The 18,420-nt window shown below is 43.6% G+C and overlaps 1 protein-coding gene across 5 annotated transcripts in view; it reads right to left on the minus strand.

Moving 5' to 3' along the window:
- Nucleotides 1–18,420, minus strand: part of ANKRD17 (ankyrin repeat domain 17) — an 80,912-nt gene that overhangs the window by 51,960 nt on the left and 10,532 nt on the right. For 2 of the 5 annotated variants that reach the window (XM_042872020.1, XM_042872019.1), the window contains exon 1: nucleotides 12,417–12,489. The exons of 1 other annotated variant lie outside the window; for it this stretch is intronic. In XM_042872020.1, the coding sequence (XP_042727954.1) occupies nucleotides 12,417–12,449 (33 nt within the window). In that variant the 5' untranslated portion in view covers nucleotides 12,450–12,489. Of the gene's footprint in view, nucleotides 1–12,416; nucleotides 12,490–18,420 lie in introns of those variants that run through there. 2 more of the 5 variants (XM_042872023.1, XM_042872022.1) reach the window with 1 other exon arrangement.

Consider the following 18,420-nt stretch of genomic DNA (forward strand, 5'->3'; position numbering starts at 1 on the left):
TCAGCTGCAATTCTGCATACAAGACAGAATTCATGCCAACAGAAAACACCACCACCTCAACTCATCATCTTAGTAAATTCACTGCTACAGTTAAATTATTTGGGGGTGGGGAGAGGGGAAAGGCCACAAGGACTGCAAGTTAAGCCTCTGGCATGATTTCATAGCATTAGAAAACATCTGCAAAAAACTTCCTCTAAAACTGCCTGCCATCATACTTCTGGAAACCTGGCTTCAAAGAAAACTCACCTGAATGCAGTACAAAGCTGACAAGTTCCTTCTCCATTTGAACACAGGTATACACATCCAATCCCTCCTCCTGTCCTGAACCCCACAAAGCTGAACATAAAAATTTAATATCAACCGCCTCTTTTGGCCTGTGCTGGTGAAGAACTCACCAAGCAAAGCTTCCCTAACAGCACACGAGCAAAATTCACTTAACAGACTGCTCATATCTGCAGAACAAACCAGAAACATTGTAGCCTAAAACAGAAGGACTGACATAAATACATCTTCAACAAAGGCTGCTCCCCTACTGTTGCAAAACCACCATAGAACCTGTTTTCTGCAAAACATCCCTATCAACAGAGAAATACTACAACAGAGAGCTTGACCAGAGTCAGTTTTTGTGGCCCATAGCAAGTAACCTATCACATCTCCCCAAGCTATAAACTATCAATCCGAAACAAAGAAGGGGGTGCACATAACCACAAAGTGAGGAGATAAACAACCAAACCTATCACACAATGGCCAGGATTGGAAGGGAGCTCAAGGATCATAAACTCCCAACCCCTCTGCCCCAGGCAGGACCACCAACCTCCCCATTTAATACTAGACCAAGCTGCCCAGGGCCCCATCCACTCTGGCCTTGAACACCTCCAGGGACGGGGCATCCACAACCTCTCTGGGCAGCCTGTTCCAGCACCTCACCACTCCCTCTGTAAAGAACTTCCCCCTGACATCCAACCCAAGTCTTCCCTCCCTCAACTTCAAAGCATTTCCCCTTGTCCTGCAGTTATCAACCCTTTCAAAGAGTTGATTCCCCTCCTGTTTGTAGGCTCCCTTTAGGCACTGAAAGGCTGCAATGAGGTCACCCTGCAGCCTTCTTTTCTCCAGGCTGAACAAGCCCAGCTCCCTCAGCCTGTCTTCGTAGGGGAGGTGCTCCAGTCCCACGATCATCTTCATGGCTCTCCTCTGGATCCTCTCCAACAGCTCCCTGTCTTTTTTGTACTGGGGGCTCCAGACATGGACACAGTACTCCAGATGGGGCCTCACAAGAGCAGAGTAGAGGGGGACAATCACCTCCCTGTCCCTGCTGGCCACCCCTCTTCTGATGGAGCCCAGGATACCGTTTCCAAGCAAATGATATCCTGGGCTTACAGTAGCAACCCTCTCCAATTGTTGCTCCAAAGCCTGATGCCATAGTTTGACAACTACAGCCCCTAAGACTCTCTCTCAAATGTAAGCATCACTTAAGCTACTTAACAAGTTACTTATAGGGCTGCACAACCCCAAGCCTAGCCATTATAGCTGTAGAAAGCTCAGAGGACGTGTTTACACTGCCTCTGACCACCCAGCCATTTCTGCAGGCAGGCAGGCTGTGTCACAGGCAGTGTAAAAGAAGCCTTCTGCAGCACATAATCAGCCTGCTGGAGCTCTCACTGTGCCAAAGGACAGCTCAAGGTCTCCACCTCCACAGATCAGCCTGTGCTTCCAGCACGCCCTCACCACCGTGGACTCAGACTGACCCACAATCCTGACACAGCAAGCTCTGATCTTTCAGTCAGTCAAACACACACAGAGAACATAAGTAGCACAGAACAACTTAGCTGCGTGAAAGTGCTTTCCGTTTTGTCATTCATTATATAAAAATTGCCAATACATTAAGATGGCTCTGCTCTGAAGAGAATTTGGACGTCTACCTGAAGAGCACCTCAATTCATAGTGACACATCTCCAAACAGCTGCCTTACTGACAAAGGCCTAGGCAGCTCTGCAGTATGCTGCTACATCCCATTCCTTGCCACCTGATTTTCAAGGCACTTATTTTCAAGAAAATTATTATTTTCTTAAGCCTTGCTTAAGGAAGGGGAGCTCGCAAGAAACAGAAAATCCCGTGGGAAAGGCTGATCATTTCTTTTCCACTGGACTCACCTTTTGCCTTAATTGCACACCACAAGGCTAGATTTAATGGATGCCTTCTCAACACAAGCATTTATTTCCAACCCCAAAACAAATCTCCCTGCTACACAGATCAGACCACCACTCGTTTGTAACCTTCACACATCTTCTTTTAAAATGACACCTGAGGAAGAGGAGAAAACAAAAACCGTAAGCTACCAGAAGCATAAATGCATTGTTTCGGTTCCATTACCTCTGTCAGAGCCAACCTTGAAATCTCAATCGCCATTTATTATTATCACCAGTTAACTGCAGGGGGCTCACCAGCATGTTTGTCACCTGCATGTCTGTCACCTGCAGTCTTCAAGGAGATGCATCTTGAGCTTGCTTTTCACAGCTTGCTAAGCAGCCATTTCTCTATCACTCTCTCAGGCTTTGTTAGAACAGATCGAGACCTTTAACTAATCCTCTGAGAAGGGAGTTTAGAGCAGCTTACCACAACAAAAGGTGGCCCAGCTTCTCACAAGTGCTTTTACTAGCCCAAAGCTCTCTGCTGTGGTTTCAGTCCAGAACTGTGCACACCCATTCATTTCCAACTGAAGAAGTTGTTTTGCTAAGGATTTTAGATCAGCACAGCTGAACAATGGAAGCACGACATCATAACTTCTATGTAGACAAAGCCAGCAGAAATGAAGCTGTATGTAGGAACAGCACTGCGGGGCCTCGCCTTCACCCAGATTTCCTAACAGCATAGTTTAAAGCCAAGAGCACTTCCCTCAGATTTGAGCACGCACTTATTTCTTGCAACGAGGCCTCAGATGACCCAAAACAGCTCCTCTGTAGTCTATGCCAAGGAAGCTGCTGAACTTAGCAAATTATCCAGATTCAGAGGAGAAAGAGGACAGGCATTTATTCATATCAATCATAGACGAGACCACTCTTGATACACACAATTTTAACAATATAATCTTATGTCAATTCAAAATAGCTTCCAGAAAGCAAGCCTCCACTAACACATCTACCTGCTGAGTTTTCACTGCCAGCAAACCACACTCACAAGGTTCAGAAGAGGGAGAACACCGGCTTCCCCAGCCTCCGCGATGAAATGCTGTAGATGTGCTGTGCTAAATCTGCCAGAAAGCGTTTCTCAGTCGGCACAACTTTCTACAATTAGCCTCGTCAGCTTGCCTTCTCTCCTTCCTGCATGTGAGAGCAACTACACGGGTGTTGTACAGTTCCCTCCAGGAGCTACTCCTTCTGTTCCTTAACTGCTGTCAAGTAATTTGTTTCCTGCTTATTTCTTGATTCTGATCATAATGCAAAACAGAGGGCAGTTCACATGATCATTTATGCCACAGTACCACCAAACATAACACCAACAACTCTGCAGTGTGGGCCGAAGTGTACAATGCAGAAAGACCTCCATTCCCTGAAATTCCTGATGCGCAAATAAGCCATTAAGGCAACAGCATTTTGCCTCGACAAAATGAGAACGCAAGTGACCTGTACTTGTCCACATACTTTCCTCTCCACACACACACACATACTGAGACATAGACTGATCAGATCACAGAACAAGAGAAACTACAAGAGCAGAAATTAAGCAGTTCTTACTATGTCACAGTAAGTCATAGTTACCCTTAGGACTAAATCTCAGAATTCCTGTTGCCTAATGTACTGCTCTACTAAATGCTACATCCCTACAAAACTCCCTCCCAACATTAAGCATCCCATGCAGCGACTCCATGTTGTGCAATGACAGCCTCTGACAGCTGCAGAAATGCTTGGCTGAGGCTGTACATATCTACACACCCAGGCTCCCTGCTACAACGACAATGGATAGATACAATAGGTTCCTCACACGGGAAAAAGAACTTGTTTTGGGAAACCAGAGGTCTATCAGAGCACACATTCCAACAACTGCACTTCAGGCACTGGGCCCACAGACACAAAAAGGTCACAGAAGTTGATTCTATCCCTCACTGTGGCTACTGAACATAACACACGGTGAATAAGTGAACTGCCTAACACCAGTTGTTTCTGTTTCAGAAACAGTTTTCTCAAACACAATTGGCAAGAAATCATTGCCATCCAGAAGTTCTTTCCACTGGTTATTCTTCAGATTAGCACTCTGCAAAGATGAAGCAGCAGCAGGGAACAAGGGCATGTGGAAGAGGAACAGAAGTGCATAAACAGCTCTTCTGTCAAACTCAGAATTCCCTTTGGCATGAGTGAAACTCATGCATGCATGTGCTTACCCACAGCAACAGAATGTCCTGGGTTGAAAAGGACCACTGTTGCTGACAACAGACCACAATGATCATCTAGTTTCAACCCCCCTGCTGTGTGCAGGGTCGCCAACCACCAGACCAGGCTGCCCAGAGCCACATCCAGCCTGGTCTTGAATGCCCAGGGATGGGGCATCCACAACCTCCTTGGGCAACCTGTTCCAGTGCTTTACCACCCTCTGTATAAAAACTTCCTCCTAATATCTAACCTAAACCTCCACTGTCTCAGTTAAAACCATCCCCCCTTCTCCTATCACCATCCACCCATGTAATCAGCCCTCCTGTTTATATGCTGCTTTCAAGTACTGGAAGGCATGGATCTAAAAGTGTGCAAGAACACCAGAACAATTTTCTTCAAGCAATGTAACGTGTAGCCTACCTTAACCACAGCTTTTCTTTAGCATGACTGAAGTGATTAAAGCAGTTATGGTGCACTGCATAAGTACAAGACACCTACAGAACTTCTCCTTGCAGTCTCTATCCCTTTAAGTAAAAACAAGAACAAACTGAATATATGCTCCACAAGCCATGCTTCCTCATGATAGATGGCAGCCTCTTAAATGAAAGCTGCCTTACATTGAATTAGTAATACAAGACAACACATACTCAGGAATAAGAAAAAGCGCACCTGAAGGAAGACACTGGAAGGACAAATCTCTCAAACATATCTCTATTCATAAAAAGATTACGGCATAACCAATAGTTGCATTTTGTTTCCAGCACCTCAGTGTTAAAGCACAAATGCTACTCCATGTGCACCTGCAGGCTCAGGTACCATTTCCTTCCATCAACTTCCAAGCTAGAGAACAGTCAAGAGATAAACCAGGCTGCTATTGCTTAAAAACTGCACCATCACAGCAATGCTGAAAATAGTTCTACAGAACGGCCCCTTAAAGAACAGGCTTTATTTCAGCTGAGATTAGTGAAAAGGGCACATCTTAAGCAATTTAAATAATGTGTAAACAAGCTACACCAATTTTTTTCCTGCAAAAATGACAATAACAAACTTGCTGGCGTGCACTGCCTCAAGAAATTGGTCCACATCCTATTTAATACACCACCTTCAGGGATAAGAAACTAGACAGCAGAGTTCCATTGAAGACATCTACTTTTCTGCCTGTACTTAACCTGCTGAAGTCTCCATCCTACATCTCACATGAGGAAGGGCAGCCACAAACTATCACATAAAGAATTTTATGAAAATAACCAAACATATTTTGGGAAGATAGAACTCACGACATCAAGAGCTCTGACATTACTTCAGGTTGCTCCAGTTTTGTTAGTTGGCATGCATTTTTGTCTTATAAATAGAGGAAAAGCAGTGCAGCTGTCCTGAAACAACTGACTGCATTGCAAGACAAAAATGCAGACCAAAAAACCCCCCAGTGCATCAAATGCCGATGCTGATTTCCTTTACTTTACTTCCCCTTTGTTTAAAAAAAAAAAAAAAAAAAAAAAAAAGCCACTTTTCTGCATTTACAATTGAGCCTTTTGTTCAAAAACGGAGTTGGTATGGCCTTATTTGCCACTCTTCTCTTCTGGTGAGATGCAAGAGGATAAAGTTACAATAGGAAACCATCAAGCCCAATGTCTGATCAGAATTCTTATGGTTACCACCTGGGGAACTGAGCATAGCGGAAATTATTTTGAGTAACTTCAACTCATCTGATTAAAATTCTCTCTCACAGGCTTGACAGCCACTGATTTTTTCCCCCCACAACACAAGGCATTATTAAGCATATCTAACAAACAGAGGACAGCTTGGTTTGCTGTATTTAACATACTCAACTGAAAGCCTCACCACACTGAACAGATCTGAACAGGGTTGGTTTTTTTGTTTGTTTTACATTTGGTAAATTAATCAGCTTGCAAAGGAGCACAACAGAAGCATAACTACTTGACCAAATCCAAATATATCAGTTTTTTTGTGGTTGTGGATGCCCCGTCCTTGGACGTGTTTAAGGCCAGGTTGGACGGGGTCCTGGGCAACCTGATCTGAATGTGTATGTTTGGTGGCCCTGCTAGGCAGGGGGGTTGGTACTACATGATCCTTGGGGTCCCTTCCAACCTGGGTGATTCTGTGATTCTGTGATTTTTTTTCTTCTTCTGAAAAAGAGATGGTCTAAAAACTGAGGCTTAAGAGTAGAACAAGGACTGTAACTTTCAGGGGAGCTCCTTCTTCCCACCATTTCCTCCAGCACCCCAGACAGAAAAGTCACACGTGAAATTCCCTCAAGTCACTATTGCCATTTTGATTTCTACTCTTTTTGCTTCTGACCACATCTGTTCTAATTGCACCTGAAGACATTTTAGCTTATTTTTCCTATGTTAATACGAATACAGTTCCAACAACAGCTTCTCAGTAGGACATGCTGCAACATGAATCAAGTTTCTGCTCCTTCTTTTCATCACTTTCAGCTATATTCATATCACAAATAAAACTGCCAGTACAAAGTTGCTTTTCAGATTACAAACCTGTCCACAGTGGGGGACAGGAACAACATCTTTATTCCTAAAACAGCATTTCAGATGTTTAAGTCTGTCACCTAGTAACATGAATGTTGCTATTAAGAGAATTGACAGACAAAACTCTGCAAGAACTGTGCAGCATAGAAAGTAACAGCCACTAACTGATAGAAATCAATGTTTATACAAGTCACACTTCTCAAATGATTTTGATGCTGAGGCAGTGTAACAGGTTGTTTTGAGTGTGAGTTACAGCTTTGGTGCATGTGACTTCCTGTCAGCCAACGGAGCTAGCAAATTCCAGCACAGCGAAGAACTGAAGAGACTTTATATGTGCGCAGGAAAAAAAGGGAAAAGTACCTTAGTCAGGAGAAAAACTGGTGTGTTTCTACAAAGGTTTAAAGATGGGACTCAAGAAAAAAAAAAAAAAAACAACCAACACAAATAAATTCACCTAGAACACCTCAGTTTTCTTCTTGCTTTGGATCAAATATCCAGTTTCAAGTAAGCGATTAGCAAAAAACAGCTGGGTTTAAAAGAGACTTTTGCAGACCAATTCCACCTTCTAGTCAAGTCGAGGCCTCCAGTGAAGCTCTCAATTAGCAGCCTGCTCACTGGCAGACACAGGACTTAACAACGCTGACCTTTTCAACAGCAGCTGTCCAGGTACGAAGTCATCTACTGCCTTAAAGCCTCACACGTAATAACTGTGTTTTCATATTACTGTACAAAGAACAAGCCGTTACTGGAAGATGGTAAAACAATAAAACAGAGAAACAATCGCTTTCAATTGCACCATCAGGCTTGTAATCTCTTCCTACAAGCCGAGCAGAAACAGCTGAAAATTCAACAACAAAAAAAAACCATCCACCAGCTTTTCTTTCTTGCTTCCAATAAAAACAACCCAGCTCAAGCCACTGAAAATTAGCACCTTGCCCTGCTACGCAGTCTTACTAAATTAATTGTATGGGGGAAAACTAACACAAGGCAAGACCTCCAAAACACAGCTGTTTTGAGTCTCAAACAATAGACAAATGCTCAGATGAGGCAGTATTTGGGAGAAAGTAGTTCCAAGGGAAAGGATTCCTGCTTTGCTTGAAAGCACAAGACAACACTACAGAAAGAGCTCCAAAGGAAGCAGCTAGGCAGCTTCACTGCAGTTTGCACTCACCTCCATGAAGCTGCAAGCACAAGGGCTAGCAGGGCCTAGGTGGTTGCCATCACTTCTGTTCTGTCAGACTGACACCATTCTGTCAGCTCCGTGGAAACATGAGAAGGCAGCAGCACAAGGGGTTTTTCACTACACAACTCACTGATCTTCTGTGTACCTATTTCTATAAGCAATTTGGCCAGCAAACCCACTATGACTCCAGGACCACTCTTTTCCAGCAGATTCAAGAGAAGGGCAGTAAGTTATTTTTCCATTAATATTTCCCTAATCTTCCACGATTCTCCTAGCTATACAATGGCATGGTGCAAGTTCTAGCACCCTCACACGAACCTCACATTAAGATCGTTCCTACTCATCCTGCCCTATAGGGCATTTGGGGGAACTAACGCCACCTGATTATAAGATGGCCGAACAACTCAGTCTTGCTGTTACCAGGTGCAGCTTGACTTCAGGCTAATCCTCCTCCATGAAAAATACCTCAAATGAGCCATTTTCAGCTTCCTTCTGAACTCGCTCACTTGGCACGATTTCTCCTGGGAACAAGGCAGTCCCATACCCTGAAACACAACCAATCTGCTTTTCTTAAACTGTAGGTGAACTACAGCACAAACAACTAAATCCTGATTGACAAAAGGTGACTAACAAAACAAGGTCATACTGATTCTGCAGCAGATGCATCCCAACACAAAATTCAACCCTACCTCAAGGCATGACACAACAGCACATCTTCACTGCACTATAGCAGGCAAAAGTCCATCTCTTCCAATACTTAATGCTGCATAGCTACATTCTTGGTGCCTTGCCATGATATTCCACTCAACTTATAAACCCATATGTGTGTACATGTGTGTGAGAGAGACTGGGACATCACAGCATTTAAGCAGGGGCTCTCTTGCTTTCACAAGTTCAAAGATTTTCAAAAGACTGACCCTTAGAGGAACCATCACCTTGGATCCAGGCAGGAACATAATCTTTCAACATTCATCGCCTGTGGCCCAAACTTAGTTATGCTGCTTTAAAAAGCAAAACAAGACTACAGGAATGTTACAACTCTCTTGAAAGCGCAACAAAATAGTTGCTCTGACAGAAAATGCATGAAAAATTGCAGTGAATAACATGCAGTTATTAATAGCCAAGGTTGACTTCACATAGGAAAACTTTTTAAAAGAAAGGGAAGACATAAATGAAGTTAAACAGGCAAGATGACAGAAACTAAAAGAAACAGAACAAGAAGAATACTAGCCTAAGAGCTGGAAAGATTCCAGTTAATGCCCCAAACAACAGCACTGGAGTATAATCCCAACCTAATTTTCAGACAGAAGACTGCAAGGCTTATAAATATCAAAACCTAGACCTGTTAAAAATTGCACTGCAGAGCCCCCTGATCTCTGGATGTGCATGAGACGTTATTCTTGTCTTTAATGGTTAACGATTTGCTTTTCCTCCTGTCACTACTCCATCGAGCACCTATGTACTCAAGCAGAGTTGCCTCCGCTTATGTCAAGCTTCTGGTCACTACTGAAGCCATGGCTCCACTACCTGCACTACAGCTGTACTAGATGTGATGGGGGTGATCGTTTTACATTTTCCCGCCCCTCACCAACACGACTACCATATCAGCCACGTGTAAAGCAACCAACGTAAGATCTTCAGAGCTGGAAAAACAAAAACAAAATACCCTTCATCACTGCTCTAGTAGAAAGGGAAAAGTCTTCTGAAGGTAGAAAAGACTCTCCATGTCACACTAAGAAATTATGTTTTGATCATAATCAGTTTTAGTTTCAAACCAATGAAGGTGACAAATATTTACCTTACACAAATAAGTTAAAGGATTTTTTTTGTTGTTCTAAGTGCACTTAATTAAGGACATTAATAATGAACTGTCAAGTGGGCTGGCACTGCACATCCATCCATTTCTGTTAAGTCAAGCGCAGAAACTTTTAAAGAATCTGAAGGTCAGAATATATGGCACCTTCCCTTGACAAATATTGAAATATCACAGGAAACAAAAATTCACCCCTCCACTTTCATAAGCTTCCAACATGGTTTTCTGCACACTACAATGCAGACTGTATCTTCGTCTGTCAGGAAGAAACTTATCCTCTTTTCATCCAACAAAGAAAATGCTTCTGTTGAATAACTCAAAGTGACAAAAGAGCAATTCTTGCTTTATGCTTCTATTTGAATTCCACATTTAGGTCTCCCGTAGCATAGTCATTCCTCCACTAGCACAAACAAGCTAAAACCTGAAATGTTATACTGACACACACACACACACACACACAAAAAAAAAAAAAAGCTTTGTCATCAGCTAAGTCACACGTTAACAGGGAAGTATTGCCAAGATGCACGTATCAGAAGAACCAAAGAAACAAAACCACTGCAGATGAACCCCATGGCATTTAAATTTTATTCAGCTGCATTCCTTTACAGTACTTTCAATACTAAACACAAGTAATGCAGCCAGGACACTGACCATTTTCAGCAGAGCAGGAAAGCCTGCCCAAGGTCTGCAGTGAATGCAACCTTCACTGAAGGTGGCACGAGTGCGGCAGCCAAAACACTAAGTGACATTCTCTGGGCTAAAGATCGTTTCTGTCCCCAGATGCATTAAACTCACTGAAGAACTGTTTTAGTTAAGCTGTAACCAATCTAGAGGTGAGAAAATTATGGAACATCTTGTAAAAAAGGAAAGCTCCCTTCAAATTTAACTAAGTAAAACTCTGTCCAATAAATGAGATGTGACTTAGATTTTGCTAAGCAACAGCAGTTCTTTCCACCTTCACGCTGTAGTCTTTGAATGAGTATCAGTAATTGCTCCACAGGAGAAAGTAAAGCACTAAAAAGAAAAATAAAGCAAACAGCATAAACACGCTTTTAGAAGTTTCAACAGTAGTAAGTTTGGGGACAACTGCATTTCATCCGCTGATGCACTAAGAAATTAACAAACAGCCTCTATGGCATTACTGAGATTCACGAACAGCCATGCAGTCAGAGTTAATGCTCATCTGGAGTCACACAAACTAAATAGTGACTTGATTCTTAAGGATATTCTCCCAAAATACAGTTTGCCTCATGACATGGAAATGAGTCATAAAATCCTATCATAGAATGGCCTGAGTTGACCAACAAAAGAACATGTGAAATGAATGTGTGATGCAGTTACCAGAAGTCACCAAATCCATCTTATTCCAAGAAGCACGCGTTCAATTCACATACACAAACCTAAACTACAACTATACACAATTAATTTGCTAATTGCTTTTCCAGAAAAAGAAAAGGAAGAAACCCAAGCGCTTTTATTAACTTGACATATGATGGAGCTGCACATGACAATTTAGAGTTCAAAAGAAAAAAGGAAAAGCTTTCCACATCCATTAAGGCAAATGAAATACTGACATGTTTGTCTGATGGCAGAGAGCCCAGTTCACTTTTGGTCTCACCACAGAAACCCAGCCACACAGACAGATACTGGTACAAGTGTCTCATCCAGGCATTGGTAACAATTTCTTAAGCACGTGCCGAGCATTTGCGTTAACATTCTGGATGTAATTGTGTTTAACTTCCACATGAGCATTAAGACTGTTAACACCACACTAGGCGTTTCTACTGCCATAAAATTGTAGGCCAAAGAGCATGTGGCCATTCAGGATAAACCTACCAGACAAGCATCGCTGAAAGCACTGCTTTGTTGAAATTTTGGCAGCAGCTAAAACAAGCAAAGAGCTTCCCATGACTGTAAAGACTACATGCATATATTTTGGAAAGTTAGCTGGCAATGAAATCGTGCCTTTGTTGGTAAAACCAGAAACACCAAGACAAAAAAGAAGCTTCCTTGAACTGTGACAGCTCCTTGCTGATATGAGGCGGAACAAGGAGCCATGTCACTCGGAACAGCCACGTTGCTTTAGGTCATCTGGTCCAAGCTCTGTTCCTGTGACTGAAATCACATTTTGAAGTTTCAGTCCCAAGAAGCAAAGATGTCATTCATTTCACAGCACAACACCTACAGGGGACATTAAAAGCAGCCCATACACTCTCAAGAAGACTGGAAATGCAGGAACCACACAGGCCCAGTGTACAGACGATGCAGGAGGAGCGACGCGGGCTGCAGGTGAGGATGTGACACCTGCGGTCCCGGAGCCGCAGTACTGCAGGGAGCCGGCGAGCCCCGCGAACGACAGCAGGGCCGTGCAGGAGGCCCGGCTGCAGCGCCCGTGCCGCCTGCCCCGAGGACCGAGGTGGCGCCACGGAAGGCCGCGGGGCTCCACGCCTGGTCCCGGCCCCGGCCGCCGGCCCGCCCCACCACCCCGGGTGTTCCCCGGGGCTCGCGCGCCGCCACCCCTTTGTTCTGCGGCCCTCTCCCGGCCGTACCTCCAGGATGTCCTCCAGCACGTAGGCCTCCATCGCGCGGCCCGCCGCCTCCGTCCGCCCTCAGAGCCCGGCCATGCCCCGCCGCCCGCCGCCGCCACCCCCCGCGCTGACAGACACGGAGGGGCCGCCGGCCGCCCGGCAGCAGCACGCTCGCTTCCCCCCTCCCCCCCCGCTGTCAGCGCGGAACAGGAAATGGAGCGTTCCACCCTGCGCGGGGCGGGCGCCTACCACCCGAGCGCGGGGGGGAAGAGGGCGGCCCGGGGCCCTCCGGCTCATCCCCGGCACCTCAATGGGCGCACGGGTGCGCCGGGAGGGCTCGGAGAAGAAATCCGCGCCGAACCAACCGCTTTCCTCGGGTTTTCTAACGAATCTCAACGTCCTGCGACGGAGCGGGGCGGCTCGCGTTCCTCCCATCGGCTCTGCAACCCTCAGGACAAGTACAATGGGCCCACAAAAGTCATAAAAATACACTTATCTGACCTTCCCAGCACTCCCAAGGCCTCGAGCGACAGGCCCAGCCCAAGCGATGGGCAGCAGCAGCTCCGCTCCCGCTGCACCGAGCACGGCTACGCGTTAGGAGGAACTTCCTCACTCAGAGGGCGGTGAGGCGCTGGCACAGCTGCCCGGAGCTGTGGTGCCCCATCCTGCAGGGCCCAAGACCAGGCTGGATGGGGCCCTGGGCAGCTGTGCTGCTGGGGACAACCAGCTCATGGCACGGGGTTGGGTGAGTGGGCTTTGAGGTCCCCTCCGACCCAAGCCACTCTATGGCTCTATGATTCTATCCAGTATCTTACTGAACGCTTGCTCACACTTTTGCCTTTTCAGCTAAATTTCCACTCAGAAGTACTACACTAGAAGAGGTAAGCCACAAGTCCGGTTCATTAGCCTTCAGCCTGCTGTTCAGCCAGCCACCAACACAAAAGATGTCGTCACATTAAATGACAACCCCCTTAGAAATCTCACTCTGAGGAAAACAAGTTTACCAACATTTTCTGTGAGCTCCAGCACAATTAATTTTGCAGCCAAAACTGTCCTTCATGCCAACCTCCTAAATGTGGTTGGGCACAAGCATGTGTAACAGCAAAAACTCAGCTTAGATAGCCAAGAAGATTAATGCAAGTGAGCTGCTTCCAAGGCACGAAACACACAGACATGCACCTATCCCATTCTCCTTTCCATAGGAAACTCTTGTCCACACCGAGAATCATGGGATGAAATTCCATGGCTCCTCTCTAGTGCTCTTCAATCAGCATCTGAGAGCCTCAGCAGCCCCTGCAACCAGTCCTGAGGACGGGCATCCCATCAGTTGTGCCTAACATTACATGGATCACAAAGCTAGCCCCTCCAACTTGAAGTATTCCTTTACAAAACTAAAACAAGAGCCCCACAAGCCTCCCACATAACAACAGTTATGTCTCAAAAGAACAGTTAGTCATTTTCCAAGCACTGGAAACAACGAACAGACACCTTATATCACACACAGAAAAAAAAAAAAACACAGAACAGCATAGTGCTAAAATCAAGATATTATGCATATCACAATGCTGAAAACATTTTTGAATGGAAAGAGAGCAGCAGAGAACAAAAAAAGGTGTCCGTTCTCCACAAGAGATGGAAAAGCAGTACCTTCCCCACTTTTTATACAATGAGTGCAAGATTTTCCAAGAGAAACAAGTTCACCTCAAGAGATGAGCCACTTCCAGCCCACTTGGAGACAATAGTTATCTGCAACAACAGAACTTCATTTACAAAAACATAAGCAGAATAGCTCAAAGCTTCCCAAGTTGTTACACTGTAAGAAACAAACAGCACCAGCTCTACTGGGAACAACAAAGACAGCAAACTCACCAGCAGACTTTCCACTGAAAGCAAGTTATGTTGATCATTTATTTGCTTTCACACCCTGAATGCCAATATGGGAAAGTACTCCTGCTCCCACACCCTCTCCTCTCTCCAGGCCAAGCACTGTACCCATCACCTGCAAGAAGCCTGCTTTTATTAAATGGCAGCCTCCACATCACATAGTACATCAAACTTGTTTACAGTGTGGAATACCAAATTCCAGAAAACTATATATTCCCAATATTATGTAATACTATGTACTGTATGGATATATGTATGCACACACACAAAACTGCATACTCTCAGTACTTGAAACTTTGCAGGACGAAGAGATCCTCAGTAAAACCAAGGCTTTGATACAGCCTTCCACTCTGTTCTTGCAGGAAAGATATGAGAGGCGGAGGTGGGGAAGTTATTTACATATGTGAATTATTTTTTTCTTCTGTTGAAAATGCAAAATCACATAATTCACAGGTCAGGAAACATATCTTCAAGTTATGCAAAGGTGAACACAGATCCATTTCTTCTTCACTTTCAAATCCAGCTCTATCAATCACTCCAGCCTGGTGTTTTTAGGAAAGGAGAGTGTAAAACATCTCAGCTTCTGTTAAAAATGTAACATCTTTACTTTCTTCTGGTAGGAGGGAATGATCTAGTCAGTACCCTCGCCTATTCTCATCTATTGCTAAAAAAGAAATCTTTCTTCCCCAGAAGTGGTACCTTAACGGTGCTGTCCAAGTCACACACATCTATCATGCTGTCTTATTACAGTTCCTCCCACTCTGGAAGTCTAAACCAGAGAAAAGTCCTTATGTTCCCCTACGCAGACGGTGGAAGAGTAAACATTGGAAGCACAGCTTGAGCAGACAAGTTTATCATAGCACTGCTTAAAAAAAAAAAATTGGGAAAGAAATCCTATTTCAAGCTGTGCTCAAGTGCAGAAGATCAAAATGAGTCTTGAGATAGCAATACACAGTGAAACCAAAGGCTGGGACAAATACAAAACAATGTTGGCTTACTCTACGCTATGTTCCCCCTACAGCACTGGTAACTAAAACTAAGGGTAAAGCACATAATTTGACCTAGAGAGTACAAGCATTTGAAGGAACACTAAGTTCACATGCAGTGAAGTACAGAGTGAAACTACAAATACTAAAGAACTGGTGTACAACTTTCAAGAAGAAAAATTTGTCTCCCTCCTATCACGCATGCCACCACTAATTTTTAACTGGCACCAGTCAGATTATGTCATGCTGAAATACAAGCATTTGAACAATTGATCCGAGACAGATTCTGGCACACAGAAATGTAAGCATTTAAACAATCGATCAGACAATTCCCACTCTTATATCACAAAAGCACATTGTTATCTCTTTACAGCTGATCAAGCGGTACTGGTCACCAACTGTCCCAAAGCATATAAACACCATTTTTGTGCATTTTCAGACTCGGAGCTCAAAGTTGGTTGTGTAAACTGCATCTCTCACAGATGCTTACATCTTATTCAGTAGAAACACAAGTTGCATTCATTACTGGAAAACAAACAAAGAAAAAAAAATCACAATTTTGAACAGAGGGGGAGAGACAAGTAGCCTACCTTAATTGGAAGACCTCCTAACGAATAAACTAGTTTGAGACACTACAGTTACCCACCACCTAATGTACAGTCTCCTCCTCTTGCAAACACCATCTTGCAATTTTATCCGTTTCTTACTTTTAGTTGAGTGATCCTATTCCTATCCATGTTCACTTTGCTGGATTGGGCCAAGCTGCTCTAATAGGAGAAATACTTTTTCAAAACCCTCTACAAATAAGTGAGAAAGGAACCTTTCCCAAACAGACCCTCATGAGTGTATACACCACACCACACAAGCTCACTACATGATGAAGTTGCACTAATATTTATCCACCTTCAGCAACTCAATCCCCACCCATGCACATACCTTCCATTATTCCATCATATTATTGTTAGACAGCCACAAAGACTAACTGTGTTCTTCACCGCTGCTACTTCCGAGTGTGCCAAAGAAGCATGACTTTCTTTACAGTAGTTTGCATTGATAATCCCTTGGTGCATTTTTCAGGCCTCTCATTCCCGCACACACACACACACACACACACACACAAAAATTAAACCTACTTTAAACATTTGTCTCTCTAGATGGATTCACCAAACTCCTACTCTTGATCCTCAAGGCTTAGTGATTATATGAAGTTATGTCAGTTCAAACCCAAACTTCAGGAACCTTCTGAAGACACCTTCTGAATACTCTCACCTGCTTTTTCTCTTTTTTCATAGTATATTGTTGCCTTTCTCCCCTTCACCAACATCCTTCAGGTGAGCGCTTTCGCGATTTCAACCTAAGATCAACCTTCCTTGAAGTTTTATTTGGGAGGAAGAAGGACTTCACTTGATCTAATCTACATTTTTGTTTTCTATTTATTCCCCATTGTTATAATTCGGTGTTTCTCTCTAGGAATTTCAGCCCCTTCTACCCAAAACTGTGGCAAAACATTCATTTAGTTTTACTACCACAAGATGATCTTCACTGCTCATCCTCATCTGCCATAATTCAGCCCTGCTAACTCTCACAGCAGAACCACTTATTTTGGCTTCTGGAACAACCATACAATCACCTTTTTTGACTATCCAATATTCTTTAGGGCTTAAACACTAAGCTTTCTCCCCAGACAGACTTTATTTTCTATGCAGTATATTCTTTACTTCATCTAGGATGATATCCAAGGCCTTAATTTCAAACCTCACGTTTTCTGCACATTTAGCTTTACTCTTTTTGATAAGCATACAGAGCTAGAAAAGATCAAGTCCTATTCTTTAAAGGTCTTAATGTATACTCCTGAGACCTAACTTTCCCACATCTCCAAAGAAACTAGTATCTTTGAAAGATGCCTGTACTCAACTACCTTTCAGAGTACAGATAAACATCCCCCCCTTATGTCAAATTAAAAGACTGCATACAAGAAAAAATGTTTACAAGTTTGACGGATGACAATAAATTAAGATGTTTATGACGTGTCTGATGGAGTAAAGCTGCTCCACTTCCTTCAGACACTCCTGCTCCTCAGATCTCATCTCCTTTAGAAGCAGCAGCAAGTTAGCAAAATATACTTGGCAGCTGGCATAAACTATAAGATCTGATGTGATCAGGGACCATGGTGACCCCATATGCAGAGAACCTTTCTGAAATAGGTATTACTGTCTCCTCTAAGGAACTGTTGAGGAATTTCAGTATTCATATTGCAGTACAATTACATACAAGATATCTCATTCAAGAGTCAGTGGCAATCATTGCCACCAACGAAAAAAGTTTGTTTTCCTCGCACTCCTGGCATTGTCTGCACTATCAGGATTGACCAACAGCACATACAAGCTCCAAGCAAAAGCTCAGAGCACTTCTTCCAGGAACTCTGAGACAAGGGATGCCAGCAGCTAGTCTGCCTGAAGTAAAATTGCAGTGCTCAAGTCAAGGCACATAAGTTAATACTTTCAAATTCTATCAGCAGCTTCTGAAAGAAAGTAGCTGCACCCTGTGAAAAATACTTCTGAAAGCAGCCTTTGTCCCTGCCTAAATCAAATCCACGTCTGATGGAGTTTTACATTCTAGTAAGTAAGCAGCATACTGCACTGCAGACAGTGATGCAAATCCTTCTGACCAGCTGAGAACCTTCTTCCCCAGTAAGTGCTTACATCAGCCCTATTACTTTGGATTTCAATTCTGCAATGCAAACCTAAGCATGGAAGAAGGATAAAAAACCCTCTATTAATACTTAGTATTGCCTTGACAAACCAAGTCAGAACTTAAAAAGGAATTGTGTCAAGACATATTCTTGCAGCTTTATCTTCCTTTATATTTGTCCAGTGAGCTTTTCCTCTCCTAAGAATGAAGCCTGCAATTTTGCTACAGAGGAAATGCCCAATACAAGTTAAAATTGCATTGACACAAAGCTATGAAACCAGGAGAAAATTACACATTTAAAAGTGCATTTTGTGTTTTCCATCAGTAGTGTAACATTACTGACAGAAATGTTTGTCTAATGGGAGTCTTCTGTAGAACTTCCTCTCAAGTTCTCCCCTTCAAGCAGTCCAACTTTTTACCAGGTAATAATACTGTTACAAGTCTTTAGTTCAAGAACCTTCAAC

Source organism: Lagopus leucura, unplaced genomic scaffold, assembly GCF_019238085.1.
Source record: "Lagopus leucura isolate 7727_CA_CO unplaced genomic scaffold, USGS_WTPT01 Super-Scaffold_100004, whole genome shotgun sequence".
NCBI classification, from domain to species: domain Eukaryota; kingdom Metazoa; phylum Chordata; class Aves; order Galliformes; family Phasianidae; genus Lagopus; species Lagopus leucura.